The 15,782-nt window shown below is 43.2% G+C and overlaps 1 protein-coding gene across 1 annotated transcript in view; it reads right to left on the bottom strand.

The window, feature by feature from the left end:
- Positions 1-15,782, bottom strand: part of adcy9 (adenylate cyclase 9) — a 41,751-nt gene that overhangs the window by 5,689 nt on the left and 20,280 nt on the right. The window contains exons 2-9 of the mRNA XM_056408266.1: positions 9,293-9,495; positions 7,493-7,600; positions 6,691-6,965; positions 5,858-5,960; positions 4,710-4,927; positions 3,230-3,389; positions 1,438-1,580; positions 376-405 (exon numbers count right to left, since the gene is read on the bottom strand). Coding sequence (XP_056264241.1) covers positions 376-405; positions 1,438-1,580; positions 3,230-3,389; positions 4,710-4,927; positions 5,858-5,960; positions 6,691-6,965; positions 7,493-7,600; positions 9,293-9,495 — 1,240 coding nt within the window. The remainder of the gene's footprint in view (positions 1-375; positions 406-1,437; positions 1,581-3,229; positions 3,390-4,709; positions 4,928-5,857; positions 5,961-6,690; positions 6,966-7,492; positions 7,601-9,292; positions 9,496-15,782) is intronic.

The raw sequence follows: 15,782 nt of genomic DNA, 5'->3' as shown, positions 1-15,782 counted from the left end.
ATGAGAATTTATATCCTGTAAGCCGTAAGAAATAGCTGCCAATCAAAATGCTATCTGATGAGGAAAAAAAGAAAAAGGAAAAGAGTATGTTCCAGGCTCCTCACCTCCTCTCTAGTGTACTCAGCTAACTTGCGGCTATACGAGTCATTTCCACCCGAGTGACATTTAGCAGCCATTAATGCTGGTGCACCCAGGGGGAGACCGAGGAAGAGAGAGAGAGAGAGAGAGAGTAGGTGAGGAAAGAGATTGTGCGTGAGATTGAGTCAAAGCCAGACGGAGCTGCAGTTATGAAAGATATGGAAAGCAAGCCGTCGCTTGTTGACCCTTCAAATGTCACTCATCCATCATCCCCTGTGTTTCCACGGAGACACTCACCCATGAACTGGCAAGCTGTTATTACCGGATCTGAAAGACGACAAGAGTGGCATCAGTCAGAAGAAAGGAACGGTCACGTGCTCACACCCACACGAACGAACAGAAAGCAGATCATATTAAAAATGAAATTACAAGAGAATAATGAATTAATACATGAGTCAAATTAATCTATTAAAGGCAGACGCAGATGAGAATCGTATGATGTACTGAGTTATTATTTATTTCTAAAAGACAAAAAGATCTACATCTCAAACACAAAACTTCCCATTTTTCTATTCCTAGTTTCACTTCCGTGCTTCTTATATCAACTGCTTACATTGATTTCTTTGACACTTTTTGTACCTCTGCACAATGATCAGTGCTTACATATTTCACTCGTGTGAAACCTTGTATGACATCTTTAAATTGAATGAAATGTGAGATGCCACACCTCGTGCATATGGTATAACCATGCATGTCTGTGTGTATATATATATATGTGTTAACTTATTACTAGTCTATTTGTTACACCCAGACCCTCTGGGTAGTTCTGTGTTCACTGTCTGTTTCTGCTGTGTTGTCTGTCACTCACCTTGTCTCTCGTTTCAGACTCCTCCCTCCTTGTGTGCCGCCCTCCTGTGTGATTGCTGACCCCGCCCTCATTGTTTCCACCTGTGCCTCATTCCCCTGTCTATTTAGTCTGTGTCGACCTCTTGTCTGTGTCGACACAGACTAAATACACAGGGGAATGAGGCACAGGTGGAAACAATGAGGGTGGGGTCTGCAATCACAGGAGGACGGCACCTGAGGAGGAGTCTGAACGAGAGTGACAGACAACACAACAGAAACAGACCGTGAACACAGAACTACCCAGAGGGTCTGGGTGTAACACTATTGGGATAAAGGGTGAGAGATGCAGAAGAGGAATATGAGGAAGAGAAGAAGAAATACTTGCCATCTTCTCTTAATGATAAAGGGGTTAGGAAGTACCTCATATAATATTGTAGAAGAACATAATGTGAGTTACTGTAGGTCCATTCCTGCACAATGTGTGTGTGTGTGTGTGTGTGTGTTCACCTGTACCTGTGCAGGGGGCTGTACAGCAGCAGCAGCAGGGCGACCCCTGTAACGGTGGCCAGGACTGAGCGCATCCAGAAGCTCAGCTGACAGAAGTTACAGAACTGGATGATGGCCAGGATGGTGGCGCAGCACAGGAACATGGTCACCTGCAGAACAGAGCGCCGTCGTTAAGAGGGATACAACCACGCCAGTCAGGACTACACTGTGAAAACAAAACAGAACAGCAGTTTAGCTTGTGAGGCCTGTTGGGTACGTGTGTTGAGTCAGAGAAGTAATAATGAGGTTAAGTAAATAATGAAGGCTTGTCCACAGTTCTGTACATGAGTCTGTTGTTGGGGCGTACGGTAGTTACGATGAGCCCAGTGCATGCCATTTTGATGGCCCTGCCCTTCTACACACAAACACATAAACATATATATATATTTTTTTTTTTACCAACAATGTGTTTGATTTTAAAGTTAAATGAGTTACATAGGCTGTTGTATTTGGAAAAGAGAGCAGTCAAAGAGAAGGCTTTCAAGACATTGGGCAACATCAACACTCATATTACCAAGATCTCGGTGAATGTGTGTATACGTCTGATTATCTTGCAATTATTTTTGACTGATATCGCAATTGCAATTTAACTTGTGATATTAGAGGGAATGGTACCAATTTGTCTGTAAGACAGAATGTGTAGGCCACGATATCTATGCAGCACAACAATAGTGAATCTAAAAATGGTATTTTGACATACATGTGGCATTTGATCAATATTGCACCAACTGCAGTAGGCCATTTAGTCATAACATTTTGATTAATTGTTCAGCCCTATATCGCTTGACTTCGCTCTGCAACTGGTACATAAAAAAGAAGATGTTAATCACAATATGAAGAAAGTCAGATCTTCAAAGACATTAAAGTCCGGAGAACTGCACGTCGAATTAACAACCCTCCGTGAGACTTCCACTTTGATCTGCGAGCCCCGAAGAGACGGGGAGAGCGGAGGCAGACGGAGCAGGCCGGGAGAGGAATGGATAGAGAAAATGGGGTGATGGAAATCCCTGAAAAAACAAGATCTCAAACCGCCACACATCTTGCGAGCAGCCGTTGGCTCAGAGCTGGAAAGAGAGGATCAAACTTATACAGATGGCCTTGAATCAAAACAGCACCAACACCGCTCTGAAGTATGGCTGCCCTCGATCTTCTCACATGCAGGACTCGGAGAAGAAGAAGAAAGGTCAACATGTCTGGTGCCAAGGTCCACAGGCGAAGCCTCCTGAAGCCTCGGAGCAATTTTCCTTCGACAGTTCCTAAAAGGGCTTCTGCCAGCCGAGGATCTCTGGCTTCAAACCGCCGCAGGCAACATTTCAAACTGCCGACTCCTCTCCGCTCATGTTGGCTTCAGTCGGTGAGGGCGAACCAGTCTAGAAGTTAGTTAATCAGCTGTCGGAGCAGTACTAATGGGGATAATGGTCGCAGATGGAGCAGCAATATTGTTAAATATTAGTAAGGAGAGAGAGAGATGTGGTGCAACAGCACATGTTGGATATTTGAACTTAACATCTAAAGTAATACTATCATTATGGTTATTCTCTTTAATGTTTATTTATTATTTAACTAATTGTTGCAGGACTAAATAAAGCACAGACCTGGTCATCAAGCAAGCTGCCACCAGGGTGATATGAAGCCCTTTCCAACTGAATTCCTCAGATAGTGATGGACACACTGACTGAGTGCCCACTTTCAGGTCAGTGTTTACTCTTTGACTCGCTCACACACACACACACACACACACACACACAGGCATGTTTACCTGGAGGGGCAAGTGGACGCTGCAGGTGAGGTGGGACAAGACGGAGATGGCAGGAAGGGAGACTAGCACAGCCCCAATAGCATGTCGGGGGACCCATCCAGAGACCACCAGGAGCAGGGAGTGGGTACAGTGCATCACCTTCTTTAGATAGAAGGCCATACTGCAGAGGAGAGGAGCAATGATACCAACTTAAGAATCAACAAAAACACGACCGGACAAAACAGTAAAGTCAAGAAAAACACATTAACTTTCCCCGGATGACTCCGCCCCTTAAGACACATTATTAAGTCCCAACTAGAAGATGTATTGCCCTTTTTACATAAAGCAATAAGTAGAAATGAATTCTCAACACCCATAAAACACACAACAAAATAAAAAAGATGCATACAATCCATTTTAAGCACTTGAACATCTGGATGCTCAGAGTGGTTTTTTTGGTGTGGACCTCGAGCTGGTAGCAGGACGTAATGTGACAATTTCTGAGCCAATACTGGTTCTTCACAAAAAAAATCAAGCAGAGCCAGTCCTCTGTGACAGGGGCAGTTAATGGATTGTGGTGTGGGAGCCAACCGCCACATTCATTCATTCACTTTGGTTTCAGTGGAGAGTTGTGGTGCAATGGGACGGTCAAACTGTGGTTTTCCAATTCTGTACCACTGAGGCCCAACAGATACCGGGGGGCTTTTCATTACGCTTCCTTGTCTCCTTGACTCCTTTCTTCCCGAGGAAGAGAAGCGAGGAGAGAGGAGCCGAGGCAACAGGCATTTAAACAAATGAGACATCGTTGCCTCGAGGCGTCTGAAAGCGTGGCGCTGATTCATCAGCTCTCCACTGGTGGTGTTATCGGGCTGTACTTTATGAGCGTCAACAACTTATATACTATATATATAATGAGTGAGATACATATAAAGATATATAGAGATAAATATTAGAGGCCACCCAAAATAATAATTTCCTCCAATTTAGAGGAATCATGGAACATGTCACTCCCCTCTGCCCTGTTGCTTTCAAATGTATGTATTGTAGATTATTAATGTGGGGCGATGAATATTTTACTTTAATAATAAGAGAGGCTACTTTCAGTTATTATAATGTTGTTGTGTGTTACAAATGTTAGTATGAAAAGTGCTACACAAACAAAGAGTAAGATTTATGATACATATGATTGGGTGATCGATATTATAAACTACAGACATGAAAATATGAAATACAGCAAATTAGTGCTGAATGAAAGAGAATGAGGAGGACAGCAGAAAGTTTGATCTGATCATCTCAAATGACTCGTGAATACGCAGGGGAACAGTGCTATGTATCGAGTCCCGTCGTGGATTGAGATGACTCAAGGTTAATGTGGAAGATTGCCGGATGATCCGGGTTTTTTTCACCGGGCCCTGATGTCACAGCAGCATAAATCACATTTCAGACGCCTTTCCATCCTGCCAGGAAAATACTTCCACACCCACAGGCACCGCCTCCTCACCGTATGGAGATCACCAGGGAGGCCAGCTCCAACAGGCCGGCCAGGGGAGCCAGGGCCAGGGCAGCGGGAGCCGGAGGGCCCGCGGTGGCTGGGCTCACCAGAGGTGGAAGGAAACAGGCCAGCGTCAGGGCCAGGAAGAAGAAACAGCTGAGAAGAACATCCAGGAAGGAGCTGAAGGTGGAGCTCGCGAATGTCTGCACTTGCACCAGGTTCTTCACCTGGAGAGGAAGAGGAATGGGGAACTGAAATCATGCATGCAGCGTACACCGGTGTTTCTCCATCATTTGACTGTCTACTGAAGATAAAACTGCAGTTTGAATGAATTTATTTATGAATCACATTTTAAACATCTGTTAAATACTGAATATGATGAGCATCCAATGCATAAACCATAAACCACCAACACATAATTCTGTTGTTTTTTAGTATTAGGTATGCAGTAGTACAAGCTTGGGAGTATATTGTGCATGCTTATCTTATCTGTCGTCTCCCTTACTTACCTTTGAAAGAGTAAAACATAAACAAATTAAACTAAATCTAGGTAGTTATGTATTATGTGGTTATAAGTTTGTCATAGTAAATAACTAACATGATGAAAGGAGGTTGTGTAAAGAAAGCTTTATTTCAGTGTGTGGGGAAAACAATTTTAATTTCAAATGCTTTTCAATTTAATTTCAAATGCTTTTCAATTTAATTTCTTTGTTTTTTGAGTTAAATTTCACAAAATGCAGTTTGAAAGTTGGATTTGAGTTGGATTTTTCTTATTTTACTTGTATATTGATATTGAAAAACGAATGCAAAAATGTGAGTTACGGTTTCACAGCTGAGCCACGCCTGAGTACAAAGACCGATCATCAATGAGCATCACGGTCGACTTGCATGAAATGAACTGAAGAGGTTGAACGCCGGTGTTTTTGAGCCCTGCAGTAACGCCGGTGTAACAGCAGGGGGCTGCACGCCTGTGAGGCCAGAGCATGCCAAGTGGAACTGGTCCTGTGAGTGTGACACTGTGTTGCACTAATGTGGCATAACATTCACAGTCAGACAGTCCAAACGCTATCTGTAGTCCACTAAATGTGTTACAACACTACTGTTTGTCCAAGAAGTCGTCGAAGGTTAATAATGAGTCTTATAGTCACAGTGCGTACCTCCTCCTTGTAGCTGCTGCGATACGCCTTCTCCAGAGGACTCTCGAGGAAGTTGAGGCTGATTTTGTTGATGGGTGGCTTGAAAAAGTAGTCCTTCATCAGACTGTGAACCACAGAGAAACAAGACACAATTTTAAAAAAAAGGGAATATATTTTTCTGTAGGAAATCAAATATTTCTGAAAATGAATAAACGACAAATTCCAATGCGTTTATTTTTTAATCCACTTTTACAGCCGTTCTACTTTGAGTTGATGTTATATTTCTGCAGATGGGATATTGCAACCTTTTCTGTCTTGTGACATTGTTTTTAGGGCATTTTCAACCCTGCATTTCTTAGTCCTGTTGAATCAGACTCTGGTTTGTTTTCCCCTCTGGGTACACGTTGTCTGGACAGAGCATAACACACACATCGTACTCCGGTGCTGACTTTCCTACGGCCTCTGAATGTAGAGGCATCAAGTCATCCAATGGCAGTACGTGTGGAACATTTGCTTTACATTTTTACGAGCACCCGGAGGACTTTCTGTGTGAAGTTTGCACAAGTGTCTGAAGACATGTAACATGTGAGGATGAATGTATATCATATGCTACTTAGAACGGATGTGGAATGAAACACACCTTGAAATAGTGGAATGAAACACACCTTGAAATAGTGGAATGAAACACACCTTGAAATAGTGAACATTATGTCGAGAAGTTGTAATCATTCATGTAATCCAGTTAAAAGATATACAGAGGAGATCTAACTCATGACCAAAGGGATCCCTTCACCCTCATCATAAAAAATCCGTCACCTGTGAGTGATGTTCTCAGTTCCTAAATTCTACCTTACCTGTCCTCCGTGATCACGTCCACAAAGTGGGCGTCACTCTTTTCTCGGAAGTTCTTGGTGCGCAGCTGGATCAGTGCGGGGTGATCCATTCCGGTGCCAGTTGTCCCGGCGCCACCAGCCACGCCGAGACTGGTGCCAGTTCCCGTGCTGGTGCTCGCATTCTTCTCTTTCTCCTGAAGCATGTCGCACAGGGAGCTCTGGCTGGCTCGCACCGGGTCCTCCAGCAGCGGACTGAGGAGACCGTTGGCGGCTCTGGCACTGTGACCTGGGATGAACTGGGTCAGGAGGAGAAGGTGAAGAAAGAAGAACAAGGAAGAAGGAAGAAGGAAGAAGGAAGAAGGAAGATGGGATTCATTCCACTGCCTTGATTCTCATGGGGTCGAGTTTGAAACACTATCTGCACAAAATACACGGTGCCACGTATTTCGTGGTACCGGTGCCACATTTCTTTGCTCTATTTCATTGAATCTGTACTTCCCCATATCGATGCTAGCTAGCAAACAGTACACCTCCTCTGAGCATCCCGCCCGCAATCAAATATATGTTGTTGGTTACACTCATTGTGATTTGTGTGATGTTAATGCGAAAGACATTTGGTCGCTTATTTAAAAAAATCGGGGTTACAAATTATTTAGAAATTTGTCAGAAAACAACAATTTATGAAATCTTACTTCTTATGTCTTTGCATATTTATACACTTTTGAAAAGATTGATTTAAGACATTTCAATACCAACGGAGGTCTTGTTTTCAGATTAATTAATTAATTTCTAAGATTATTGAGGGATCTGAGAGATGTTGTACCTTGGCACTGCTGGTCTTGTGCTCCTCCTGGCAGCCGTTGAGCACGGCAACATCTTCACCCTGCTCCGCCCCCGAAGACGAGTTCACACTCCGGGGCACAAAGGGAGGCTACGGAGACAAAGGGGACGGGAGAGGTTGACAAGTTAAAACATATCAACCAGAAGCAGGTTGAGGGAGAACAACACTTAAAGGGGGATGGGCACTGTGGCTAAAGCACTAGCTGCACTTAGATGACATTGTTCCCTCACAAATCGGACTGATAAATGTCTAAACTACTGATTAGCAGCTTCTTGTCTTTCTTCGAGTGTAACTTCTCACTGTTTCTCCCACCTACAGCTAAAATACCGTAACCACCTACTAAAAAGCCGCGTTGCAAAAATCTGTGAATCCAGTGGTGCGAGTCAACACATAAACACACCTGGAAACATGCTCGACGGCATCCTGGAAGAACATGCAAAATGTGCAAACATAAAAAAGTACAGAATTCCATTCGTTTAGCAAAGCACAGTTCTGTCCTCATTTTATATTTATTTAGTATTTATTCAAACGTTGACAGTCTGTAATGATTTTTTTCCCTTCTTTTTTTTTGTAACGACGAAACAGTGCACAAAACATCATAAAGTCAGAGTATTGCAACAACAACAAAAGCAGAAAAATGCATGTGTACATGTGTGTGTGTGTGTGTGAGCTTTATTTATTCATTTTTATTTAAAAGAAACAAACAGTCTGTAATCATTGATATCACCGTGATAAAAAGGCACCGACTTGCCTTCTGATGATCGACGCTTATCTGATGGCGTGCGACGCTAACATTAAGTGAAAGATGCTCTTTGCTTTAACTACACACAGACTGCAGAAGTTATGTCTTCACGCACGCGGTAATGTCACGACAGCAGCAAAACAAACTGTGTAAACTTGACAGAGGAAACAGAGACGAACATAATCAATAAAGTGATGCTTCTGTCCCGTGTCCCGTGTGCGTGGTGCACACAGTATCTGTCAGTTGTTGGGCACAAGAGGACAGCAGCTGTAAAGTGAATGCTAATGTGAGGACTTTCTCCAGACGTCTCCTCACGCTCCGCTGCCACAAGGACAGATACAGGAGAACATTCCTGCCGACGGCTATGAGGCTCTATAACAGATCACCTCTTGCCAGATCATAGTGCAATAATAACTTAATATTTACACTATGTTGATCTGCACTTCACACATTTCATTTGTTTGCACTACACACATACACACACATTTCATTTCATCTGCACATATACACACACTTTGCTTTTTGCACTGTCTATATTTAATATTTTTGTATTTGATTTGATTTGTCATTGGTGTTGTGTGTTGTGTATGCATGTGTGTTGTATATGTACATATATATTTTGTTTTGTTTTGTATTTTACTTTTATTTTACTTTGTATACTTCTATATCTTTCATCCCTGTTTCTTATATTTTGTGTTTTGTTTTTTATTCTTGTGTGTTTGGTTTATTGGTGCTGCTACTGTCACGACAAATTTCCCCTTGGGGATTCATAAAGTATATATCTATCTATCTATAGCTGTGTTTTCCACCATAGACAGAGTGAAATAATGGCATCAGTGTCTTTGTTTTTAGAAACTAATAATAATAATAATCCTTAATCTTATATAGCGCTTCTCTAAATACCCAAAGTCGCTTTACAGAGCCCAGAGTCCAGTAGTCATACATACACAGTCATAAACGAACACAAACCATCAGAGAATGAACAGTGGAGGTATCCACCTCTACGTTCCACCCTCGACTCTTTGTTTCTTCCGACTTACCCCGATCCCGTCTGGACGTTGGTGGGACAGCAGGGGCTCCGCGGCCCGCGCTCCCCCCGAGACGAGGTCCGGCGTGCGGGGCTGAGGACCGGAGGAGGACAGGCCGGCCCCGGCCACGTCTCCGTCTGACAGTCCCACCTGAGAGCGGCCGCACTGCGTCTCCGGCTCCAGCTTCCTTCCTGAGATCAGGTAGGTTTTCAGCCCTGAAGGAGAAGCACACGCAGAAAATGACCCGTGTGCCCAGAACCTATGCTCACAATTTTCATAATTGGTTCTTTTATGGAATATTCAGAATATTAATATTGCATCAAACGACAATAGAAGGGCTCCGAATTTTGTATTGAGCATCTTGAAGTAACGTGGGGGAAAAGAAAAGAACTGAAGCACAACGAAGGAGATCAGTCAAAGGATTGAGGGTGACACAACCTTTCAACAAAGCTTTAGGCTGGACCACCACAGAGTAACAAGCTATTTGTTTACACCAATCATTTAATGGGCAACAAATCCTCTAACGAGAGGATTGCTGCATGTTCCTATCGTTTAATCCGATGCTGAAACAATAAACCGTCTGCAGGACAATTAGTGATTGTCATTAAGTTAAATTCTCCTAACCCGCTGGTGTATAACTTTAAATATACTAAAAGTAGCTTGTGTTTCCCTGTTTGAGAGCATTATGACAATACACACTGTTGTGTGTGTCGATGAGACTAAATCTGGTGTGTGTCCTCACAGTAAAACATTAACACGTCATTTTTACGTGACGGGCATTCTTTGTTTTTGACCTTTTGTGAAAATATGTTTCAACTATGTTTGCACATCAGCCCAGAGCTCTGGCCATCTTCACACGCGTGTGGGGGCCAACAAGGAAATATACAAACAGTGGATTAGAGCCGTGGCCGCCGGCCAGACGCTATCAGCCTGTCCAAACACACGGTCACCTGTCTGGCCTCGCTTTCAAACAGCTGAAAGCTGCTAACCTTGTTAGCACGTTGATGAAGGAGTAACCGGGCCATGACGGAAACCTGGTCCAGGAGTCTTTGTGGGCTCACCTGTGTTTCATTTATTGGTTATGTATACTGCATAAAAATATTTTAAAAGGCTGGAAATTATCTTTAACACTACTTCTGTGTCTCTGGCAGTGCATTCCTGCTTCAGTGAGCTTTGGAGTCTGTGAGATAAGAGCTTCCAGGACAAATACTGTATATACTGTATTAATGCATGGATAGTGGTCATATTTTATCACTGCAAATGCAGCTTTTTATTGCGTAATATTTTCTAGATATGATCTATAGCATCATTTAAACTCTACCTCAAAACATAGTTTACACCTGCTTTTAATGTATGTTTATTTATTTTATTGCACCATCTTTTACTGTGTATTGTACTTTGCTCGTTTAACTGTTGCAATGTTTTGCCCCCTGTATTGCCAAATTGTTTTAATTGACTAATGTACTGCACTTTGTGACACATTGTCTGTGATAAGTGCAATATAAATAAACTTGACTTACTTACTTATGTAGTTTGGAAATTATCTAGAGTTAATGAGCATGTGGCAGTGTAAAACCTTAATATAAAAAAAGAAATAAACACGTAAAGTCTATCCTAACAGTTGATGCTGTCCCGCTGACACAATAACAATATCGTTGAGGCACAGTGTGAAGAAAAGCTTCGTAAACAAACCGAGAAAGATGGGTGCAGTGAAACTCCTCGTGACCTGACTATAAGGTTAACCGACATCATGTAGTTTCTAATTCCAAAGAAAAAGGGAAAAATATGCGATGTGTCAACCTGTGTAAGTGTGACTGATGAGCATCCGACCCATATGGGAAAGCATGTGCGTCAGTCGGATGCTGAGTGGGTGTGTGTTCACTCAATCTGTGTACTACATAATGTTTGCAAAAAATTTTGTGAATCTAACCGCCACACAAACACAAACACACACACCCACACACACTTTACTCCCCCCCATGTCCATCTGTCTGTCTCTTCTCTGATTGGTTGCAGCTGCAGTTTTAATATCTCTCCATCTCTTTAGATCCTCCCTCTCTGTACACTCCTCATATACTCAGTTACACCTTTTCTTGTCTCCACCCTTTCACATTTTTTAGTGAGTCAGTGTAATAGAAATTAAATATTGTTATTGATTAACAACTTATACAAAACAATAAGTAGACCATTTTGTAGAGAAGCAGCTGTATCGGTAAAACTGGTTCCACTCCTAGTTATTAATTTCAGTAAATGCTGCAGAGCTCATCCAACCCGTTCTTCATAATAACCGGCCATGTGAATCGTTGGTTTTAAGCTTTAATGATGGGAGATAAGGAACTTGCCTTTAAAAAGTCTACTTGTTTACATTATTGTCAGAATTGAAGTAAATGTCTATAATTAGGTGTATGATTATTTCACGGGCTAATCTGCCATAAGATGCAAATATTAAACAAGACAAGTTGGGCACTGTGAAACCAAATGGGCACGACGGTGTCGCCACAGCTCTCTGCTCTGCTCCTGTGTCTGCATAAATAAAATTGGTTATGAATCTGTAACTAACAATTAAATCATCCTGGGAGTCTGGAAGCAGTGTGCGTCTTGTTCCAAGGTCTGGGACAGCGTCGACTTGGCACACGTCCTCAGCCGGCCGGCCGACAACAGCCCTAACTTTGGGTTGGAGTGCCTTGCCAAGTGGGCGACAAAGGCCATTTATGAGATCTCAACCCACTCCCCCCCCCCCCCCCCCCCCCCACACACACACACTGCTGTTCTCTTCCATACATTGGATCAGAGGCAAGAGTTGTGCACCCAAAATTATTTTACAATCAAATGTCAGTACATTTAATTGCCAAAGAGGTAAATAAGCTAAAAGCTTAATGTTGGTCTTGTTGGCATTTTCACAACAGACATTTTGAAAAGCTGTAACAGTTTAGCTCCACACCTTCCTTTTTGTATTACTTGTTTTCATCCTGTCTGACAAACTATCATGTCATTCCAGATCCTGCTTCCCATCTCGTCAGTCCAACTCCCTTCAGCTGCCTCTGGTCACGCCCTCGTTAGTCCCTCATTACCTTCACCTGGTCTTCATGCCCGTCTCACCTGTTGCCCATTCCCTAATTAGTCCCTGTCTACTTAGGTTCCCTCACTTGCCCTCTGCCAGATTGTCTTGTGTTTTTCCGACCAAGCCCTCGAGCGTTCCACAGTGTGTTTGATTATTCTGTCTGTTCCGTTCCTGACGACGCTCTCAGTAAAGGATCTTTATTTGCATTATTGTCTCCTGAGTCGTGCATTTGGGTCCACCCTAATCCCACCGTGACAAAAGCAGGTGTTACTAATAACAATAAAGATGGCGTCGTTCTATTTAAATGTGCTAAGGCCTACGCTTGCCGACGTGAAACCAGCTCGAGGTGCTCGCAACAGGAAATGGGTCGCGAGCGTTTCAGACATGACTGTTACAAATCGTTCCCTGATTAAAGCACGAATGAGATGTCAGTTAACAGGATTTCACAAAGATGTTTTTGTTTATTAAATGCTTTTAGACACACCTTGATTGTGCAGGCCAAATCCAATAGTTTAAAGATATTCAACCTGTGTGTTATTATAATGCGTTCCCAACGTGACTTATTTCTTTACACGAGAAACGAGTTTAATGATTTGCATGAAGAAATTTGGCATTATTATAATTTAATATTGTCTGTGCAGTTCGCAGGTGGCTGGATAAATGATTTACTGCAATGTATTGAATTTTAAAAAAGGTTATTCAGTCATTTTCTTTAATTTCATGTCAGTAAAAATACTCTGGCTAGAGATGTGGAGGCGTCCGTCGACCACAGACAGCTACTCTAATGTCCACGAGAGTTAGAGACGCAGACACAGAGGAGAGAGCGAAAGCAGAGCGGCGAACGGCGAAGAGATGGCGAGGGGGAGGAAGAGTCCAGGAGTATTCTGAAGGTCCCTGAGTTTAGCGTGCCTCGCATAACCCACATTCCTCGTCTACTTCCAGTTCAGATTCCTAACTTCATCAACAGGTTGGTCCAATACTCTAAAACAGGTCTTGGATTGTGAGGGCGTTCAGATGTTTGACATAATAGACAGTGACAAATGTTTGTTTTCCGACCATCAGCGGCACAGTAGGTTGATGTGTGTGTGTGTGAGTGTGTGTGTGTGTGTGTGTGTGTGAGTTAGATGCGTGACAATAAAGTGCCCCTGTGTCTCGCGTGTTTATCCACGCTCGAGGAGACACCAGAGCTAATTCTTTACTCCGGAGTTTGTGCAGCCAAAGTCACTGAAACACGTCGGTGTCATGATCTGGAGTTTGTGTCTTATTTTGAAGTCCTTGTGGCTCCCTGTGATTGTCTGCCCTGGTCCTGATTGTTTCCTTCTGTGTGATTGCTGGCCCCGCCCTCATTGTGTTCACCTGTGTCTCGTTCCCCGTTGTCCAATCACCTCCGCCTGCCTGTGCATGTAAACCCTGTTCGTCTCATTCCCAGTGTGGCTTCGTACTGTTTGGTCCTCGTGTTTGTCGTCCCGTTCTGGTTTGTTGGAGTAAAGATTGGTTTTTGCAGTAATGTCGGCATTTGGGTCCTCTCTCGCTGCGACAACCGTGACACCACATGACAGTCGGTCGTGTGTGTGTGTGTGTGTGTGTGTGTGTGTGTGTGTGTGTGTGTGTGTGTGTGTGTGTGTGTGTGTGTGTGTGTGTGTGTGTGTGTGTGTGTGTGTGTCATTTCCATGCTCTGTAAAGGCAGCACTCTGGGAAAGAAACTGACACAAGCACTTTAAGGTCTCAATGCAGCTCAATGGTTTTTATTGATTTATTCTGGCCAGCTGGCTGGAGGCAGAGGCAGTTCAGCTGAGGACAGCCACTGCTACTGGAATACACACACACACATATATATAAATGTCCATACATGTGGATCTAATCATATACACAATGGCAGACCTGAGGACCCATAGGTGTGACAACGTGTGCAAAACCATTAATAACTTTGTTGGGGCTTCGTCATAACATTTGGACCCATTTTCCACGCTTGCCATTCAAATGACTGAAAACATAATAAACTTACTTTAAAGCCAAAGAAAAGGATTTGAATGAGCAAGTTGAGAGCCAATTATATATTTTTTCTTAAAGGCTGGCTACGGTAACAGTTGCTGTTATTCTATTTGGGACAAACGTCTAAATTGGATGCGGCGCAATGAAGTAACTGTCGGTCCCTTATTCTAAAGTTTTAATCCATTCAAATCTAATTAGGGGCTTTTTTTGGGGGGGGGGGGCTCAGATTAAAAATGTCACGCTTGTTTGAACAGAAACGTCCCAAGTGAAAATTCCACGATAAAAACTAACGTACACATAGGAATAAATGTATCATCTTTGTGGAAACTAATGTAGTTGTGTGCGTGTGTGTGTGTGTGTAGATAAGCACATGCAACCCCCACACCCTTCAAGAGGACATAGCGCTTCACTAGACACCCTTTCCAGAAAGTATGCAGCGTCTGCCTGTCGGAGACATATTGGACGGCGATATATCTGAACGCACACACACACACACACACACACACAAACACGGCCTTCCCTGCGAGGATGACTCATCCGAGGTAGTGCGCTGCAGTGTTGTGTTGTCGCCTTTGCCCCACATATCCTCATTCATTGGAAATCACAGACAACATGCAAATACGCGCACGTGCACGTGCACAGTCACTTCCACAAGACTAAATATAAAGGGTGCATACACGTGTATGAATGAACAGAAGCATCAATGGGGAGGAAGCGTAGCTGAGTCGTCACATTCCACATGTACACCACAAGACCATACACACCATAGACACACACACACACACACATCCGAAAATGACTCTCCTACGAGCGCCACGCCGAACTCACAAACACAGCCACGCACACAGACTCAAACACGTTGCACCGGCGCTAAAACATCTGCTAAATGCATTCATCGAAAAATCAGCTTTTAACCATTTTTCAAAACTATCATAAACATGAAGCAAAAATGTTCAACATTTGCTTCAACCGTCTTTTTTGAAAAGCAAGGATTTGAAGCATCATCGTAAAAGATAGAAGTCTAATGCTTGGGGAAATTATGATGGTTCTTTTGAACTATTTATTGACATCATACAGAATATGAAAACCCGAAGAAAAAAAAGTGTTAAAAAAGAAAGGTAAATCGCTGCTCGCACTGACATTCTGATGAATGATTGCACGGTGTTTTTATGGATTGCATGCCTTTACACTCTCGCACACGCACACACACACACACACACACACACTCCAAGAAGATAGTTCCACTTAAAGGCTTGTGTGCGAACTGATATACGGCGAGGCCCGGGCTCAGCCGTCCCCGTGAGAGAGAGTCTGGGTGAATGTTTGAGACTCCGGCTGACATTTCAGGCGATCCCCCACAGGAGCGTCTCAAACCTTCCTCTCTACATCCTGCCAAATAACCTTTGACCTCGTGGCGGCTTCCGAGCGTATAATCAAAATCATCTCCGG

Source organism: Pseudoliparis swirei, chromosome 24 (genome assembly GCF_029220125.1).
Source record: "Pseudoliparis swirei isolate HS2019 ecotype Mariana Trench chromosome 24, NWPU_hadal_v1, whole genome shotgun sequence".
Classification (NCBI taxonomy): domain Eukaryota; kingdom Metazoa; phylum Chordata; class Actinopteri; order Perciformes; family Liparidae; genus Pseudoliparis; species Pseudoliparis swirei.
This window is presented reverse-complemented; position numbering and strand designations above follow the sequence as displayed.